Here is an 18,910-nt window from a genome sequence, read left to right as displayed (position 1 = left end):
TCACATCACCATTATACAACTTTTGGTCATATATGTTTTGTACGTAGTCGCCGACGACTAAGAAGACCTTAGAAATAAAAACTATAGATAAAATTTTATTATATGGCACTGATTGAATCTCTTTGATGGTGCAATCCTGTGACTAAGCAAACAATGTGGATTCTCTTCTCGGCTCTTGTTCTGTTATTCACCATCATCACAAGCTTCTTCGCGACTCTAACAACATCCACTTCACCAGCTTTACATCCAGATGAATGTATCAACTCAAAAGATTAATTCTTCTAATATTAAAGGTCAACAACATCAACACTTTTCCATATATGTATTTATACTCATAATTTGTGCAGTGAATGCACTTGAGGAGATAGCTACTACACTTGGCATAAAGAGATTGAACCTAAGTTATGGAGACCCTTGCCATTTAGGAACTCTAAAGATGGATGTCGTTTCGAAACCGGAGCTAGAAAACATCATTAAGTGTGATTGTTCCTTCCACAACAACACGACATGTCATATTACAGTGTTGTGAGTGTTAATCTTTATTTTGTGTTCTCTTATCAGACATATATTGACTTTTATACTAATTCTTTTTGTTGTATGTGAAAAAACACAGAATTCTCAAGTCCACGAGTCTTTCAGGAAAACTTCCGCCTGAGTTGGCCAAGCTTCTATATCTTCAGAAGATGTAAGAATTTTTTTAAAAGAATTTGTTGAAGCATAATCAAATCTGGCATCATAACACAACATATTTACATAACAGAACACGTTTATATAAGTTAGTTATTTAATCAAGGGACACAAGTTGTTCTGTTTTACAGTTGTGTCTTTAGATCAAAAATTTGTGTCTGGTCAGTTATAACACAATGGTTTCGATTCATATAAGTATAGATCGAGTACTTGTATCACAACACAATTGAGTCTGTAATACAACAAGTCATTTCAGTTTATGAATGAAATCACAAGTTCCATAAAACATAGAAACAAGTAGCTTGTTATTTTTCTTTGTGAGAGAGAAGCTTCTGCTTCTAACAGAATCCGTGATTAGTCGGAGGATTTGCACAATCCATGGTTGGTAATTTATATATCAGGGAAATTTAATGCTGAAACAACAACTCAGCCGTTATTTTAGGTCAAAATACTCAACCTCTTAATTAAACCAAAAAATTGTAGCAAAAAATAAGATTGTTTTAGCTCTTATTTTTAACAAGAGAAATACAAACAAACTTATTATGTATGTATCAAGAAAATATGAAGTACAACTTATTATTGTGTTGCTCTTGTTTGCAGAAACTTTTGCAGGAACTACCTCTCAGGCACAATCCCAGTGGAGTGGGCTTCATTGCCTTACCTCACTTTCATGTAAGCTTTCTCTCCATCTTCTCTCTCCATGATGCTTCTTCTTCATGATCCACGAGTAACTTAGACTTTTCCTCACAGCTCGGTTTGCGCAAATCGTTTGTCTGGGAATTTACCTACTGGATTGCAAAACTTTAAGAGTCTGACATTCTTGTACGTCACAAATTGTTTCCTAGCTATACCAGAATATGCCTTTTAATTTTATCTAATACTACGGTTATATGACAATTTGTAGAGGGGTTGAAGCAAACCAGTTCTCTGGCCTGATTCCTAATGAGCTTGGTTACTTAACCAACCTAACAGGATTGTAAGACCATTTACATATAATATTTTAACCATTTTTGAAAAGCCACAAGTGTTTTTAGAATGTTCTTGTGTGAAACTGGGTTTTTTTAGGGAACTTGCGTCCAATCGATTTACCGGATCGGAAGCCTTCCTATCACTCTCGGTAGACTGGTAAACCTTGAAAAATTGTAAGTTGTTGATATATATAACAATGATTGTTTCTTAAATCTTTTGGCCTTTTTAATTGGAAATGATCTGATCTTGAATATATAATCAGACTGAATTAAAGGCTAGTAGATTTATGAAGTTGATGGGTGTGTATATATCGTTGGAAACTTTGAAGGTGTTCTTTTATTGCCAATGCCACCTATAATTATATATTGACATGACACCAGTTAATTAGTACTTTTGCGTTGAGAATCTTCCTTGACTTTAGGTATGTTGTCTCTTTTTCTTTTGGTAGTGAATTGATTTGACACATGCATACGAAAGGCGTAAATAAGTGTGTGAATAGATATTCCAATATAGAGCATATATAAAGTAGTCTAAGAAGATAAGTTTAGCAAAGCTCCAAACTAGTTGTTTTTTTTTTTTGAAAAACAGACCTCTACAAATTTGATCATCATGTGTTATAGCCACTATTTTTTTTTTTGGTGGGTCCAAACTAGTTGTTTGTTTTCATTATGCAGTAGGATATGTGATAATAACTTCATTGGCATCATCCCAGAATATATCGGCAACTGGTCGCGGCTTAATAGGCTGTAAGATTGTCCATGATTGCTAATTTTAATTATTTCTCTTATAGTTTTTGTTTTTGTGTCATCTAACATGTGTCGGTTTGATATACAGAGATTTATACGCAAGTGGACTGAAAGGACCTATTCCTGATGCAGTGGCCCGCCTAGAAAATCTTACTGAACTGTAATGAACTATTTTCGATAGATTAGCCAAAGCAAAATTGAGAAGATACTGATGTTTTTAGCGGTATATTCATATGCAGGAGTATTAGTGATACAACTGGGATAAACTTCTTTCCTAATATATCTAGCAAAGTCATCAGAAACTTGTATGTGTTTGCAAATGAAGCTTAGTTATTATTATTATTATTATTTTTTTTTTTTTGAGAATGTCAAATTTAAGTCTTCGTTCTCGTTTCAGGATTTTGAGGAATGCGAGTATGTCTGGCCCAATTCCTTCATACATATTCATGAAGTCGAACTTAAGAACTCTGTAAGTATTCTTTTTCATTTTTGGATGAAATGTGAAAAGAATGTAAATTCAAAGCAAGGTAGCCCAATATTCCACCTGCTGAGATGTTGGTGTGAAATATAACATTTTACATTTATTTTAGTATGACTATTATCAATTAAGTAGGCCCTTCTCCTCTTGAAAATCAGTTTCTACAGAGAGTCAATAGCTCAACTGGTAAAGATTTCTGATAAAACTAACTTAGAGGTCGTTGGTTCAAGTAACATTGCCCCATAATTTTTTTGCTATTCAAAAAAAGAGAGTCCGTTTCTAGGTGTAAATATTGATTTTCTTGGAACACATAAATAAATATCATAGAGAGACGAAATGGTGTATGACATGATCCAAATATAGGCAATATTTACTCATGATTTACATTCATACCAAAAAAAAAAAAAGTTCATTTGTTTTGTTCATGTTGTTTGCTGCAGTGACTTATCCTTTAACAAGTTGACGGGTGAAGTTCGTGGAATAAAATTAGCACCATTATATACGTAAGTACTTTCAATGTGAATATCATAGACTAATCCTTGCGGATATATAGTTTAACTTTTGACATGGTCTTACAGCTATCTGACCGGCAATATGCTTTCTGGACACATCAATTCTAGTGCCTTTCCTCAACAAGATATCTAACATGTACGTTTCAAGTTTTCTCTTGTTTCTGTGGCTTGAGAAATCTTTTGTCATGTAAACTAATATTCTAGTTGGTTTTCTACATTTGGTGAACTTCTCAGTGATCTCTCTTATAACAATTTCTCATGGTCGTCTAGCTGCCAGGAAAAGAGGTACCTACATAAATATATTTGTTAAATAATTAATCTGCTAATATAGAATTTTGACATTATGCTCTCAATATCTGTTGAATCAGTAACATTAACACATACAAGAGCTCATATATGAAAAACAATTTGTAAGTACAGTCTTGTACCTCATCATCTTACAATAATGGATTAAACTTAGTAATCTGAAAGCGTTGTGCTGATTAGTTGCCAAATTACTATGATTGGTTTTGTTATACAGAGCTGGGCTTCTTCCATGGGATGGTCCAATCAACTGTAGGAACTGTACGTACCTGTATATATTGATGTCTAACATGCATGCATTCAATACTTGACCTAAGAATTAATATTTATTGTTATTTCTACGTACTATCTCATCTTACGCTGTTAATTCCCTCCTTTTAATATTAAGAAATCAAACACCCTTTTACTTCTTTTGTTGATTGTAGATCAACGATCACTACATATAAATTGTGGTGGAGAAAGTGTTAATATTACAACCCCTCTGGGTAAAATCACTTATCAAGCTGATAACAGTGAACTCAGAGCTGCTACAAGTCAACACTTCAAAAACTGGGGAGTCAGTAACACCGGTGACTTTGGCGATGATAAGGAAGATGAGGATACATACATCACTTCAAATACTTCAGCACTATCAGGAGATTTTCCTGATATTTATAAGACTGCACGTCGATCTGCTCTCTCTCTAGTTTATTATGCGTATTGCTTGGAAAATGGGCCATACAATTTGAAACTCCATTTTATGGAGCTTCAGTTTTCAGAAGAAGACCTATATAATCGTTTAGCTAGGCGTATATTTGATGTCTACGTTCAGGTATAGCGTCACTATTTACTGAATACTTTAATATAATAATAATCTTTAAAAATAAGTTGTGGAAGATTAAAGTTCATTTGCTTTTTGTTCTTTTCTTTTGCTTGTCAGGGAGAATTGTTCTTGAGGGATTTTAACATCAACGAAGAAGCTAATGGTACTCTAAAGCCTGTTGTGAAAGAAAATAAAGCTGTTAACGTGACGGATCATATGCTAGAGATTAGGTTGTATTGGGCGGGGAAAGGGACAACCCTCATTCCCCATAGAGGAAATTATGGTCTTCTTATCTCTGCAATCTCCTTGTGTCACAGTAAGTACCCCTTTTCCTCTGCCAAGTCTCTGCTTGAGAAAACTCCGGATTCTTAAACTTTCGTATATAGCTTCTTTTCTGAGCTTCACTTTCATCTTCCTGATACTTGTTTTTTTTCTCCTGGCCATAATGTTCATCCTTCAAAAATTTCAGGTCTGGAACGACGATGTGGAGGTTGAAAAAGAAATTTAAAACTACGTTGTTAAAATTATTTTCTGTAGGTTAGTGTATATGCATGGTGTTAAGACTTTTTAGTGTTTAATGTGCAGTGGAGATTATAAAACATCAAAGTAATTATCCTCTAATTTTCGGGGCAACGGGTGCCTTGGTAACAGTACTTATTCTCTTGACTTTGGGAATATATGCTGGGAGGAGATACAGAAGAGACAATAACACAAGAGAACGAGGTACCACTTAGCAGAATCCAATTATATATGAAACCATTCTTGGTACATACGACCGATTTGTATTCGCATTAGTAATGTTATTATTTTGTGAACGTGATCACATAGACCTGAGAGCCCATGGTCTACAAACAGTTTGCTTTACTTGGAGGCAACTGCAAGCTGCAACAAACAATTTTGATGAAGCCAACAAACTTGGAGAAGGAGGTTTCGGATCCGTATTCAAAGTATGTTAAATCAGACACCGAGTTCTTCTCAAACGAAAACATGGCTTTAGTGGTTTATTGATAAATGTAACTTAATGTAGGGAGAGCTGTCAGATGGGACTATTATAGCAGTCAAGCAGCTTTCTTCCAAGTCAAGCCAAGGAAACCGAGAATTTGTGAATGAGATAGGAATGATCTCAGGTCTGAATCATCCAAACCTTGTCAAGCTTTATGGTTGTTGTGTCGAGAAGAAACAATTGCTGCTAGTTTATGAGTACATGGAAAATAACTCTCTTGCACTTGCGTTGTTTGGTAATTTAAAGTCGCTCAGCTTTTTTTTTGTTTTAAATATGTTTTGAGTCTAATTAAAGTGTACGCATATGTTATTACATGTAAAGTGATATGGTTTCTCCTTGGTTTACTTCCATTACCAGGAAAGAGCTCCCTCAAACTAGACTGGGCAGCGAGACAAAAGATCTGTGTGGGGATTGCACAAGGCCTTGAATTCCTCCACGAAGGATCGATGATCAAAATGGTTCACCGTGACATAAAAGCCCCTAATGTGCTCCTAGACACCGACCTTAATGCAAAGATATCTGACTTTGGATTGGCTAGGCTCCATGAAAATGAAAACACGCATACAACACCAACGTTGCAGGAACCATGTAAGTAGTTTTGCATAAACACACCCATGACACAGAAAACATAATAGTTTGGTACAAGTTCTAAATATATCTTAATTTATTTTATGCTGTAGTGGGTATATGGCTCCAGAATATGCGTTACAGGGTCACTTGACAGAGAAAGCAGACGTGTACAACTTCGGAGTTGTGGCAATGGAAATTGTTAGTGGAAAGAGTATTACAAAACAGCTGGGAAGTGCTGATAACGTCTCGCTTATTAATTGGGTAACTGGAGTGTTTATGTTTCTCTTTCCCAATTAATAGTTGAATCTGTGATTTCTTTTACCATTAAGTTGTTCACATCAAATCTCAGGCGCTGACCTTAGAACAGAGAGGGGACATAATGGAGATCGTAGATCCGTTGCTGGAAGGTGAATGCGACAGCAAAGAAGCAACGAGGATGATCAAAGTTGCTCTTGTTTGCACAAATGCAGTTCCTTTTTTTAAGGCCATTGATGTCTGAGGCTGTGAAAATGCTCCAGGGAAAGATGGAAATAACACAGGTTCTGTCAGACCATGCTGTGTATGTACACGACTTGAACTTCTCAAAGCTGATGGAGACGACACCAGAAAAATCGTCGACGTCTGGTTATGATCTGTATCCACACAACACAGAATCCACAACTCTAAACTCCACAGTAGAGTTTTCTTCCTCGTTGCTTCAGACATCAATGGCCTTAAAAAAGAGACAAAGGTTGTGCATATTGCCTTTGTCTCTTGTGAGTTTTGAGGGGTTTGTGGATCTCATATCTTATTAACTAATAACTACAAAGTCATACAACTAAAAGTTGTATGAAACCTTATATTAGCTAGAATGTTTGTAGAATAATAGTATCTTTCGATGAAAGTTTCTTGTGTTTGCTGTGATTTTCCTTTTTGAATGGAATTTTTTACCAAGAGCCAATAGCTCAGGTTACAATGAATGCGACCTTAGACCTGAGATGAAAGTTACAAGAGTTTGAATCACACTTTGGGCTATGAACTAGGAAGGGAGGGCGAGTGGCTAACCAAACCACAAGGTTAGGTCATCGTCGTAATTATAGTCTCCTCTGTTTCGGATGGAGTTATGTTTTTATCGATGAGTTTTGCAAGACGAGATGTATTGATCTTTCTCTCCATGTGGCTGAGTCAGCTGGCATCAAATGGGAAAAGGGAAGTTGAACAATATTTTAACCAAATCAAGAATGTCTATATATAACTGCATCAATTCAATTTTATATCTTGTATTGGTGCAAATTAACTAAAGGCTTTGAAAAAGAGAAAAATTATATTGCATTTGGTGTTAAACAAAGGGATATTTGGAGTTTTAGTACGTTTTTGGAAAGTAATGGGAAAAGTGTACGTTTCTAATCTCTATATTAGTAAAAGAGAAGTACAAACTGAATTCGGACCGGGTCAAAATTAGAAAATTACCCGAAATCAACCAAATTGGATTCGGGTCAGAAATATCCGTTTCGTTTATAATGGGTTATCGGGTTAGAATCTGAAAATTTTGCAATATTTATTTAAATTATACTCCTAAGGAAAACGAAACAAACATTTCAAATAAAAAAACCATATTAATTACGAAAATCAAATATTGGTTTTCCTATTATTTAGGAAACCCATATATATAATTTTTTTAGTAAAATCATATTTCTTATTTAGAAAATAGCATATTTCTTATATGACTAAAGTTATTAATAACAAATTAAGAAAAAATATAAATTTTACTACGAAATAATTCAATAAAAAATCTTTAATTTTTTGAAAACAGAATATATTTTAAATTTTTTTTAAAAATTTACAAAAATAATATTAAGTTTGTTATAAAATTATCTCTGTAATTCTAATAAAGTACATAATAATGATAATGTAATTTATCTACACCATCAAATAGAAAATAATTTAATTATATGATGATTTTAAGTTTATAAACCATTAGATAACCTTTAATGGATTATCGTTTAAACAAACTTACCATAATTAAAATGTATAAATATATTTTTAATTTTTGATTTAAGGGAAATATCTTAGAAGATCAATTTAAATTTAGCACTCCCCAAATATATATATTTGAATCCCAAAAACCTTTAATATTAATTATTCGAAGAAGAAAACTAACCATATTTAAATATTGTTTAGAGATAATAAGGAAATCTAAATAAAATCAATCACCCTAATAATTAGCACTTTACATAAGTCACATAACTACTCGAAAATTCAATAAATAATCTGATTTTGATATTTTTGGGAACAATAGTGTATAATTTGATTTCAAATCTACAAACTAACCAAAAATGAAAGTAAATTTTCAGTTACACGTAATAGTTTACAAAATCATATCACAATAGTTATTATATTTGCAAGTATAATCTTAATTTGAAATATGTTGAAAAAAAAACTTATTCATAAATATAGATTTCGATTTTTTTGGAAACTGAGCATATCTCGAATCTATATTTAAACATTTGATTCACAAATATATTATTAAGATCATATTTATAACAGTGTTAATTAACCCTAAATATTGAAACCAACTTTATTTATCCTATAAATATAGAATTCGACTAACATATTCACTCCTCACTAATCATTGAAAGTTTTCTATTTTTATTGATCTTTTTAACTGATGTCGAAACTATGATTGTTGCATGGTTTCAAACGCGATATACATGTTTCTTGAATCACTTCAATGAAACATATGATGCTTTTTGAATCTTCTTTTTTTGATAGGAATGATTTGCTCATGTGTCAATCTGTTAGTTTTTATATAAAGACCAATTATTTTTTTCTTTGGTCATGATTTGTTGATAGATTATGTTTAACTTGGATACAAAAATAAATCTCAATGTTTCCAAAAATAATATGGATTTATAAATAAAAAAAAATACAAATTTGAATGTAGCTTTTGTTTTTATGTGCTTCAATTTGACAGATAAACACATTTCACGGCCATATATTTTAATGCCTCTTAACATATTTTTCAAAAATATTAAGAACAGATTTGACTTTCTTTTGCATGAATGAGAGAAAGGGAGACATGTTGGCTGAGATAAGATAATTGTTGATAGAAGGGAGATAATTTGATATATAAGCTCATTGAGATTTGATATTACCAAATTTTTTTTAATTCTACTATTTTATCCAAACCCATTACACAAAGATATGATTTAATATGATTGATAATACAAAAATTTATATGTCGTATATGTCCGCAATTATTCCACTACGCTGTAGCACGAGTGAGATCCTAGTTCATAATTATACAAATAGTCAGTCTCTCACACGGTAGCAACCTGAGACTCTAGCTATGTTTTTTTTTTCATTTTTTTTTTGAGCATACGCCTCATGTTTACTTACTCAAATACTTGATAATTTAGTGTTTTTTTTTTCTAATTTCTTTTCAGATATAAAAAATCTATGTTTTTTCTTTATAATTTGATATGCATATTGTTTGATAATGTTAAATATTTTTTACAAATTTTATATTCGTACAACTTATTAACTGTACAGACATCTGAAAACCTAAAAATTAAACAAATTACATACTTAATAATGTTTACAAATGATAATGTGTACATATATCTACACAGAACCATTACATGTATAAATTTTGATATGAATATATATTTGATAATGTTGTATTCGTATACTTTATTAGCTGTACAGACATCTGAAAACATAAGGAATTAAACAAATTTACATCTGTACACTTAATAATATGTATATATGGTAATGTGAACATATGTCTGTATAGAAACATTATATATATCATTTTTGATATGAAAATAATATTTGAAATTACTAAAACAAAATGTATATATATATAGACATTTGTACTGAACCATTGCATATATTATTTTTGATATGAAAATTTATTTGAAATTACTAAAACAAAATGAATGTCAAATTATAAAGAAAAAAACATATATTTTTTCAATCTATTTTCTTAAAAATAAATATTATTAATTAATAAATATTTAAATTGTTAAAGATAATGAGATGTGATGAAAATAATAATATTGTTATAAAACATAACGCAAAATATAAAATTATTATATTATATATGTGCAGTGTATGTACGTATGTATAATAGTATAAGTATAATAATATATACTACTATAATAAAGGGAGAGAGCGAGAGTTAAGATAAAGAATTATTATCTCTTATTGTTGTGTTGTGTTAGAATGAGCAAAACTAACACATATATATGGTAATTACTTGACGAGGAAGTAAAAGATGAAGGGATAACTACTACAAATAGATATATATCACTAATAGATAAGTATATATGTAAATGGATAAGATTAAAGTTACTTAGAGTAGAAGTAATGTGATGGATAATCACAAGTGTTATTATCCGGTTTATAACACTCCCTCTTAATTATCCATCAATAATCACAAGTGCTATTATCCGGTTTATAACACTCCCCCTTGATTATCCATCACCAATTACTTATTTTGTATTGCATTGTTAAAAACCTTATCATAGAAAAACTATATAGGATAAAAACCATGATAAGGGAAAAAGAGTACAATATCACAATCTCCCCTAGAATAGAAGAGTTTTTTTCTCTTCATAGGTTTCGCAGATAACTTATATCGATCATTCTTTCATTCGAACAAACAAGTCTACCTTTTTTTCATATCTTCCGTAGATGATCGATATCGATCATTCTCTTCATTCTTCTGATCTAGTCGATATAGGACAAAGATTTTGAAGAGAGATAGGCCTTCCCCATTGACATTCTTCTTTGAGGTCGATCTTCTGCATGTTATTTGTTGCCTCGTTAAAAACCTTATCATGGAAAAACCCAGTACGATAAAAACCATAATAAGGGAAAAAGAGTGCAGCCACGCGAATCATCATATTCTCCCCTTGGAAGTATCATCTTCAAAAGATGCATTTTGATCTCTGAAGATGCATTCTGAATTAGGTAGTCGGAATTAACTAGTTGATGTTGATCGAACCCTTGGTTCGAAGTTCTTTGTCAACATGTTACGAGGCTCCCGTCTTAGGCGGGTAACTATTGGTTGATGTTCGGACATCATCTGAGCCATTAGGGATTTTCGATATGGCATATGAAGCACAACTATTTTGGCATGACTTGAATAAGCGATAACCAAAAAGTCTATCACTGAAACGTCACAAAGTCGTTGTTTTGCGATATATCTTGGTACTGATCCGATATAAATCTTCCATCTGCAAAACCAACTAAACCAAACTTGGGAGTTCCAAAATATATTAAGCCCAAGTTAATCATACCTTTGCAATAGAAGATATTTTTTAACTCATACTCAAAATCTACTCATAGAGAATGAGTTATATGCTGCAAAAAGATTAGTAGAAAATGCTATGCATAATTCATAAAATATATAAATACTCGTCAGCATTTATATATGATCTTACATGAGTATATATATATATATATGTATTTGACTTCCTTTAAAAGTGACTAGTATAACATCTATCATATCTATTTCGATAGATGTTTAATTTGGAATATCTGGAGACATATTTGTCTTTCCAAGATCTTTCATTCCATATAACTCTTCCAGAGTTTTGATGATGTTCAAAATCATCACTGTTATGAGTTCTCGAGAACATAATTATGATATCATATATATTTCGGGGTAAGCTCTTCAAGCATCCATGAGGCATATTTCAAGTCATTCATATAGCATCCATTTTGTTTGATAAGGTATTTTAACAAAACATGGCGTGACACACCATTTCGTTGTATCATTATAAGTTTATAACCTTTTGATGCTTGGACCACTAGTCCAAAAATTACTCGTCTTTCATACGAGTTTAATATAGACTTGATTAGCTTTTTATTGGCCAATATATATCTCTATACGCTCACAGATCGGAGATTTATGATTCTCATTAATCACATTGCCCGATTTAATATTTTTATTGTTGACATTATGTCTTTGGTTCCATATTTCCCGTAATGACATGGTTAATCGAGATCTCTTTAATCATTATATAAATGATTTTATATAGGTACATGATTTCATTATTAACCATATCAGTCGGTTTCTCTACTCTTGAGGAGTATCTTGCTCCTCTTTAGGAGTCTATGTGCTCTTCTCAGGGAGTCTATTAGCTCTTCTTTAAGAGTCTATCTACTCCTCTTTAGGAGTTCATTTGCTCCTCTTTTGAGAGTATAAGTCTCTTTTTAATTTGCTCCTTTTTCTTTTCGAGGATTTTATTTATCTTAGGAACCAAAGTAGTCTATCACGTTTCTTGTGTGTCATAGACTTAGTATGTCATCTGTCAGAGACATATTTTATTGGAGCATTTCTAGCTGGGATGTGAGATTTCTTAGAACTACAAGTTCATATTCATTTAAGCGAGGATCAATATGAAATCTCATCCATCAGCTTTTTGCATTTGATTTGCAATAAACATTTTGAATAGTGGTCTTTTGAACTTTTGAACAATCAATTTCATATTTATAATATTCATTTGTTCAAAGATCCAAGCTATTCTATGATTTCCCCATAGTGATGGGATCTTTATCATCCAACATGATGATATGCAAATCTTGCAATAAGCACATCTCTCATAAGATGGCTTTAACATTATTAGAACAGAGATTCATCTCCCGCATCTATATATTTCATCATCTGTGGATGATATTTTTTATGCGGTGTAGAGGAGCATTTTAAAATATATATCACACACCTATAAGATTCAAAATGAGAAATATTTGATCTTCAACCGTGAATATATAACATGGGAGAAATATTTCTTTATAAATATTGGCCTCATATATAATATTGACTACATGCAAAACTGCATGTTCCATGTTTTGACATGGAAATTAAATCACCGGGAACCGTTTTGTAATATCTTGCGGTTGCACTATAAATGATTATATAGCTCATTTTAAGAGTGAACATCATGGATGTTCCACTTTATCACATGCGACATATATATGTGATAAACTAAAAGATATAACTTCACCAAAGTTATATTGCTATAAGGTGTCAAATTCACTAAAGTTTATCTATTATCGATAGATATGTATCACTAATGGATAAATATATACATAAATAGATAAAATTAAAGTTACTTAAGAGTAGAAGTGTGTCATGGATAATCACGTGTTATTATCCAGTTTATAACAAATATATATTTTTCTTTTCTTTCTTATGTCCCACTCTTCTCTCTCACACATTCAGACATCCATACCCTACTTTGCCACTTTTCTCTCTCACACACGTTTCCAATCACCTTCTCTCTCTATTTTACTGTAGCTATTAGACAAAAAGCAGATGTACATTTTCCTAGGTTGCACGGAATCGCCGGTGAAGCTCCGATTCTCGCTCTAGAATCGGAATCGGAAGCGGAAGCGGTCAGAATCGTTGGGAAGCGCAAGGAAATCGCGATTCTTAGAAAAGGTGATTGGAAACGTTTTAGAATCTTCGATTCGATGATGGAAACGTGATTGATTATAAATCGGAATCGTAAATGGTTTTTTGTCGTTGATCCAAAGGAAGAAGATGATTTAGAGGGGGGTATTGGATGAAAGAATTTGATTGAATAGATTTGAAGACATAAACAATAGATTTTCAAGTATTCTAAAAGCTTTCAAATCTTTCTCGTTAATTCTATCAATTATATTTTGCAGCACTTTAATAGAATAAAAGAGAGTTTTTAACAGAATTGAAAAGATATCAATTCCACTAATTTCTCTATTTCTTTTTTCACCACGTTAACAAAAAAAAAAAGCAAACTGAGCATCACGAGCACACAACAACCTTAGCAGAAATTGCAGGCACCAAAAAAGCAAACACGTTGTCATCTTTCGTTCATGAGAGTAAAGAGATCGAGCCGAAGTTATTTTGTTGCCGTTTGTCGTCGTTTTAGTTGAAGAGAAAAAGAGACGTCGCGGAGTGGTGGAAATCACAAACGGGTCTCTGATCAAGCATGTCATGGTTGTAGAAAACGCATGAATAAAAGAAGAGCTGGAAGGGACGACGTGAGGAAAACACCAATCGCTGATGGTTGTATTCCCAATCGTTAAAGAGTTGTAAGCAAAGAAAAGACAAGATAGAGCCAAGCAACGGAGGCGAGAAGAAGATAGGTGCTAACACCATAACATGACACAACCAATATCACCTTAATCAAAAACTGCAGGAAACAAAACAAAGAACTGAATTCAAAACAACAGAAACAACAGAAACAAATTGAAATGGATAAGTTCGCTCCTTCATCCTCTATCCACGAAGGCTAGGAGTTTAAAATTCAACATAAACAAACACTACAATAGTTTATTAGATGTAGCAATTTTATTAAATGCAAAACTTGAAAACTAAAATCTATCTATCAATGAACTTTTAAATCGTAGCATCTTTCCACATGTCTTCGGCCATAGATTGTCTCCAATTATTTGCATTTTCTCTGTCTTGCTCTTGCGTCTCGAGAGATTCTTCTCTATCACTTTCATCTATATTGACAGAATTATTTCCATTGTTAACTGCATTATTTTCATTAGGGAACACACCTTCGTCCGATCGACATTCTCTACGAAGAAAGTTATGCAGCCCTGCACATGCTAAGACTAATCCAGCTTGTTTCTTGTAAGAAAAAGGAGATGCTGATTTAAAAATAGCAAAATGAGATTTAAAGATTCCAAATATCCTTTCGATCACGTTTCTCAGAGAAGCATGGCGAAGATTAAATAACTCATATGGAGTTTCAGGATCACGACCTTGACCAGCAAATTCCTGTAGATGATACTTAACACCTCGGAATGGAGCTAAAAAGCTGAGACGATTCGCAAATCCACAATCAACTAGATAAAATTTTCCTGAAATTTGGATGATATATGTTACTATATATAAGACATATGATCTATAGAAAATTTATAAATGTTTTACCATTGGGCACTTGGAACTTGTTAGTTCCTCTAGTTAACGCATCACTTAACACTCTTGAATCGTGGGCCGAACCCTCCCATCCACTCAGAATGTAAATAAACTCCAGATCAAAGTTATATACAGCCAAAACGTTCTGAGATATTGTTCCTTTTCGATTGCGATAGCTTGCCACCTCACGCCCAACTACTGTTGCTGGTATATGTGTACCATCTATCGCTCCAACGCAATTCTATAATACATGCAAAAAAAAAGAGTCAAATTCTATGAAGAAAAAACTAAAAGAATCAATTTAAACAAAAGATGAAATAATGCACCTTAAAATATGGATAAAATCGTGTACTTTCTCTGATCTTCAGTGGCACTAAACCATCTGGTTTCACCATCTGACTTGGAGCTATAATAAGCAGAGCTTTTAAATTTTTATTAAAGCTTGTGCTCACTGCAAACTTGGACCTTTGAAATGTGTTTTTTCACGTAGCCATATCTTGCATTTTGTCCAACTGTGAGCATGAAGACAGCAAGCATCTCTTCGACAGATATTTTTTTTGTGTTTTGTAAACCAGTTTTGTCTCTGATGATCCTAGACAGCTTCAAAAACATATCTGGAATCATACGATACAGCACCCGAAAATCTTCGGGATTATCTTTTAATACCTTTTGTATATATTCTTCTCCGAGCTGTGTGACTGGTCGACGAATGGGACGTTCTATATAATCACCACCCGTGAGTTGCTGTCGTGTGTTATGAATCTGAGCTCCTACCGTCATCATTACCACCATTATAGATACGTCCACATCAAAATCATCGTCTTCATGCACTCTTGTGTCCTCTTCCTCTTCATGGTCATTTAGATCCATCAAAAAAAGTAACCTATTAAAACAAATTAGTAATTATGACCATGTCTCCCATATAATACAAATATATCTTCAGCACAACTGGGTGCAGTGACAATAACAACAAGAACTAGTAACGATTCAGAAGAACAAATATATACCTCTTGAAACAGCTTACGAACAGCTTTTGGTTGATGTGGGCTTCTTTTCTTCTATTTGTTTTGAAAATATAAATGTTAGTCGACTGATCTAGAAACAGAAAAGAAAAGTTATATATATAAGTGCTGAAATTTTAAATCTTAATAAGACTAATATGTAGGGATTCTTATGAGATATAGTTGGAAAAAATCATATGTTATATATTTTGAATTTGAAAGTTTGTTTAAATCTTAATACACGTGTATTGTTTCCCTAATTTTGGGGACTTTTCTTTTGGTATCATTGACTTAGCAAGGATTCATTTACGTGTTCTCTTTCACATATATATATGCTTTAAAGGAATCACACATTCGACCATGTATAGATATTTGCATTATTTGATTCGTGTAAGCTTGTAAATAATAACAGTTGTCAACGAATTTGTCTTTTGATGCACGAATTGTTTAGCTCGTGTAAAGCGTATGTGATCCAGAGGTGAACAAAAACACATGTTATTATTATTATTATGATCATTTAAACTTCAAAACTAAGCACTTATTATTCTGATTTTTAAGGAAAAAAGCAACATTGAAAAGTGAGAATTTAAAATAAAAGAAAACTACTATTAGAATAATTATTTTAAACTTAGCTATTGTTTTATTCGATTCAACAGAAAATAAAAAAATAATACGCTAAGTATTACGGAGAATCCAGCCCAAGCGGTCTTCGACAGACATGCTCACAAATACGTCTTTCATTTTCAACGTATGGATTTTGGTTACTGCATCATAGCGGACATGATCTTCCAAATCAGGAATCTCTTTGACAGCATCCCAAACATTATTCTTTTTTTTCTGAATTTCTCTAAGCTCAACTTCTCTTTGTTGTCTTTCTTCTCTTTGTTGAATCAGACTTATAATCTGAGTGCTAACTCCAACCATTTCAGTTAATACCTTCTCTGAAGACTCACCATGATTATTAGTTGAATCTAATGGATCTCCATTACGACTGGTTTTAGCTCTTTTCCTAGTAGGTAACTTTGGTTTAACAGAGACTTCATCCACCTCGTCGTCATCCCCCAAATCATCTCTTGCTTGAAGATCATCATCTTCGTCTTCAAAAGTTTCAGCATTTGAATCACTACCAAGTCCAAACGTGTTGATTCCCTTTGCTATAACAGTTTCAAAAATCAATTGTAAATCCTCAAAATCTTCAAAAGTGTTGGTCCTCAGGTTTTCATGCCTTGGATGCCCCTGAAAAAACATCATACATTAATTATTATTTATCAATCGTGATTAAAATATATTTAAATTTGGGAAAGTTAGAGTTACCAACAAGTAGGCTGCCCACACATCATCTGGAGCTGTAAATTGTTTTCTGATGGGATCCCATCCAAAACCAGAGCTAAAGCGTAAGAGTTCAGAATACACATTATATTCCCTTCTTAAAGTCTTCATTCGACTTAAGTAATTCGTGTAAGTCTTATTGCATTTAAGCTTTTTATTTAGCATTGGTAGTATCTTTGTCTCTACCGTAGCTTTACTTATCGAACCGTTTTTGTCACGCCACCCCCGTTTGATAGCTTCAACTAATGTAGCCTGCAACTCTTGACACTCTTCATATGTCCAAGAATTATATGAATTTTTCTTGGTTTTTGTTTTTGTGTGCGACCCTTCTCCGGTATCCATTCTAAAGAGAAAAAGCAAAAAAACAAAAACAAAAAAAAACATAAAGAAATGAATAAACATGGGAGTGTAAGTAACTATATAAAATTAAAACAGAGAACTTACGAAAGATGACTTCAAATTGTTTTCGTGAGATGGTTTGTTTTGCTTTTGAGAAGTGAAAGGATCTCCAATATTATATAGGAGAAGTAAGTGTAACAAATACTACTTTTTAGGGATTTTATGATATATGATTGATAAGAGTGTATGTTAATTTAAAATTTGAAAATGTAGAATATCCATAAAGAATATTTAGTCAATAACACTTTTACCAAATCACAATCTGAATTAAAACAAACACTAATAACGTCTCTCATTTGACAATAATAGTCTCATTTTCAATATCTCGATGTTTAAAAGACGTATGTGTCAAAGGATGGAGGATGGAGGATGGAGGTAAAGTGGTAAGTTGGACGGTGAAGTTTCCGGGACCATCCAAAGGATGAAGGTAAAGTGGTGAGAGAGATGCTTCTTCCGTCATACGAGCACTTGGTGTTGTCGTCATCATCTCTCAATTGTCTTCGTCTTTCTTCTTCTTTTCCTTCTTCCTCTGTTTTTTTTTAATGTTTCTGCTCTGATACTATGTCAAAGGTTCTGCAGAGAATTGTATATCTTCCTCATTCATCACCAAACGATATATATACATAGAGGGATATGTTGCCCTACGAGAATATTACATACGTGCTATACAATGGTAACTCTAAGCGATAAAGGAAAGGTCTTCTAACATGGTCCAATAGTATGCTCTGTACGCAACGGTACAAAAGAGGAAGTGAGCTCGTTGAGGGAGAAGATGGAGAAGGAGAAAGCAAAGCTGAGAGAGAAGAAAGCAAAGCTGAGAGAGATGAAAGGTGTCTCAAATAAGAGCGAGAACGACACTGCTGTGGTGGCTGATACAGGAGCAAAGGTCGCAAAGATGGCTGATACATGAGAGCAAAGGTTGCAAAGAGACAGATGGGTGATGGGAATGTCAATGGCAATAATGGTATTACTGTGAAGAAATTCAAAGCGGCCGGTTAATGCTACCAAGGAGTCTACGCTTCTCTCTTTACTCTTGAAGAAGTCTGTTTTCTGGCCATTTTTTATTTTACGTGTAAAGTATTATCCAAATCCTACGTTAAAAGGTCAGACTTTTTTCTTCATAATTTGCACTAACAATTCTTTAACATTCTAGTTAAATCAAGTTGCTATTATAAAATACATAACATCCAATAACACCAGAATTTAATA

At 32.9% G+C, this 18,910-nt stretch overlaps 1 protein-coding gene and 1 pseudogene across 2 annotated transcripts; one reads left to right on the top strand and one right to left on the bottom strand.

Moving 5' to 3' along the window:
• The first annotated feature begins 24 nt into the window (after window positions 1–24).
• LOC104778946 (putative LRR receptor-like serine/threonine-protein kinase At1g29720) lies at window positions 25–7,003 on the top strand (annotated as a pseudogene). Its single transcript, XR_015595509.1, has 25 exons — window positions 25–256; window positions 348–525; window positions 614–685; window positions 1,288–1,359; window positions 1,438–1,509; window positions 1,592–1,663; window positions 1,753–1,829; window positions 2,331–2,402; window positions 2,491–2,562; window positions 2,642–2,707; window positions 2,800–2,871; window positions 3,321–3,383; window positions 3,459–3,528; window positions 3,627–3,677; window positions 3,761–3,802; window positions 3,913–3,956; window positions 4,121–4,506; window positions 4,615–4,813; window positions 4,967–4,987; window positions 5,083–5,220; window positions 5,326–5,444; window positions 5,525–5,735; window positions 5,858–6,088; window positions 6,181–6,331; window positions 6,420–7,003. The product of XR_015595509.1 is annotated as a putative LRR receptor-like serine/threonine-protein kinase At1g29720 (transcript).
• Window positions 7,004–16,648: 9,645 nt separating this feature from the next.
• On the bottom strand, window positions 16,649–17,644 carry LOC147946865 (uncharacterized protein At2g29880-like). The gene is made up of 2 exons (XM_087508919.1): window positions 17,288–17,644; window positions 16,649–17,209 (listed from the first exon to the last, which is right to left on the bottom strand). Exons 1-2 carry the CDS (start codon window positions 17,642–17,644, stop codon window positions 16,649–16,651), a joined length of 918 nt encoding a protein of 305 aa, XP_087365045.1.
• Window positions 17,645–18,910: the final 1,266 nt, after the last annotated feature.

The sequence above is a fragment of the Camelina sativa genome, chromosome 3 (genome assembly GCF_030686135.1).
Source record: "Camelina sativa cultivar CO46 ecotype springtype chromosome 3, ASM3068613v1".
Taxonomy (NCBI): Eukaryota; Viridiplantae; Streptophyta; class Magnoliopsida; order Brassicales; family Brassicaceae; genus Camelina; species Camelina sativa.
Note: the sequence above shows the minus strand (reverse complement) of the source record. Positions and strands in the feature narration are given on the sequence as shown.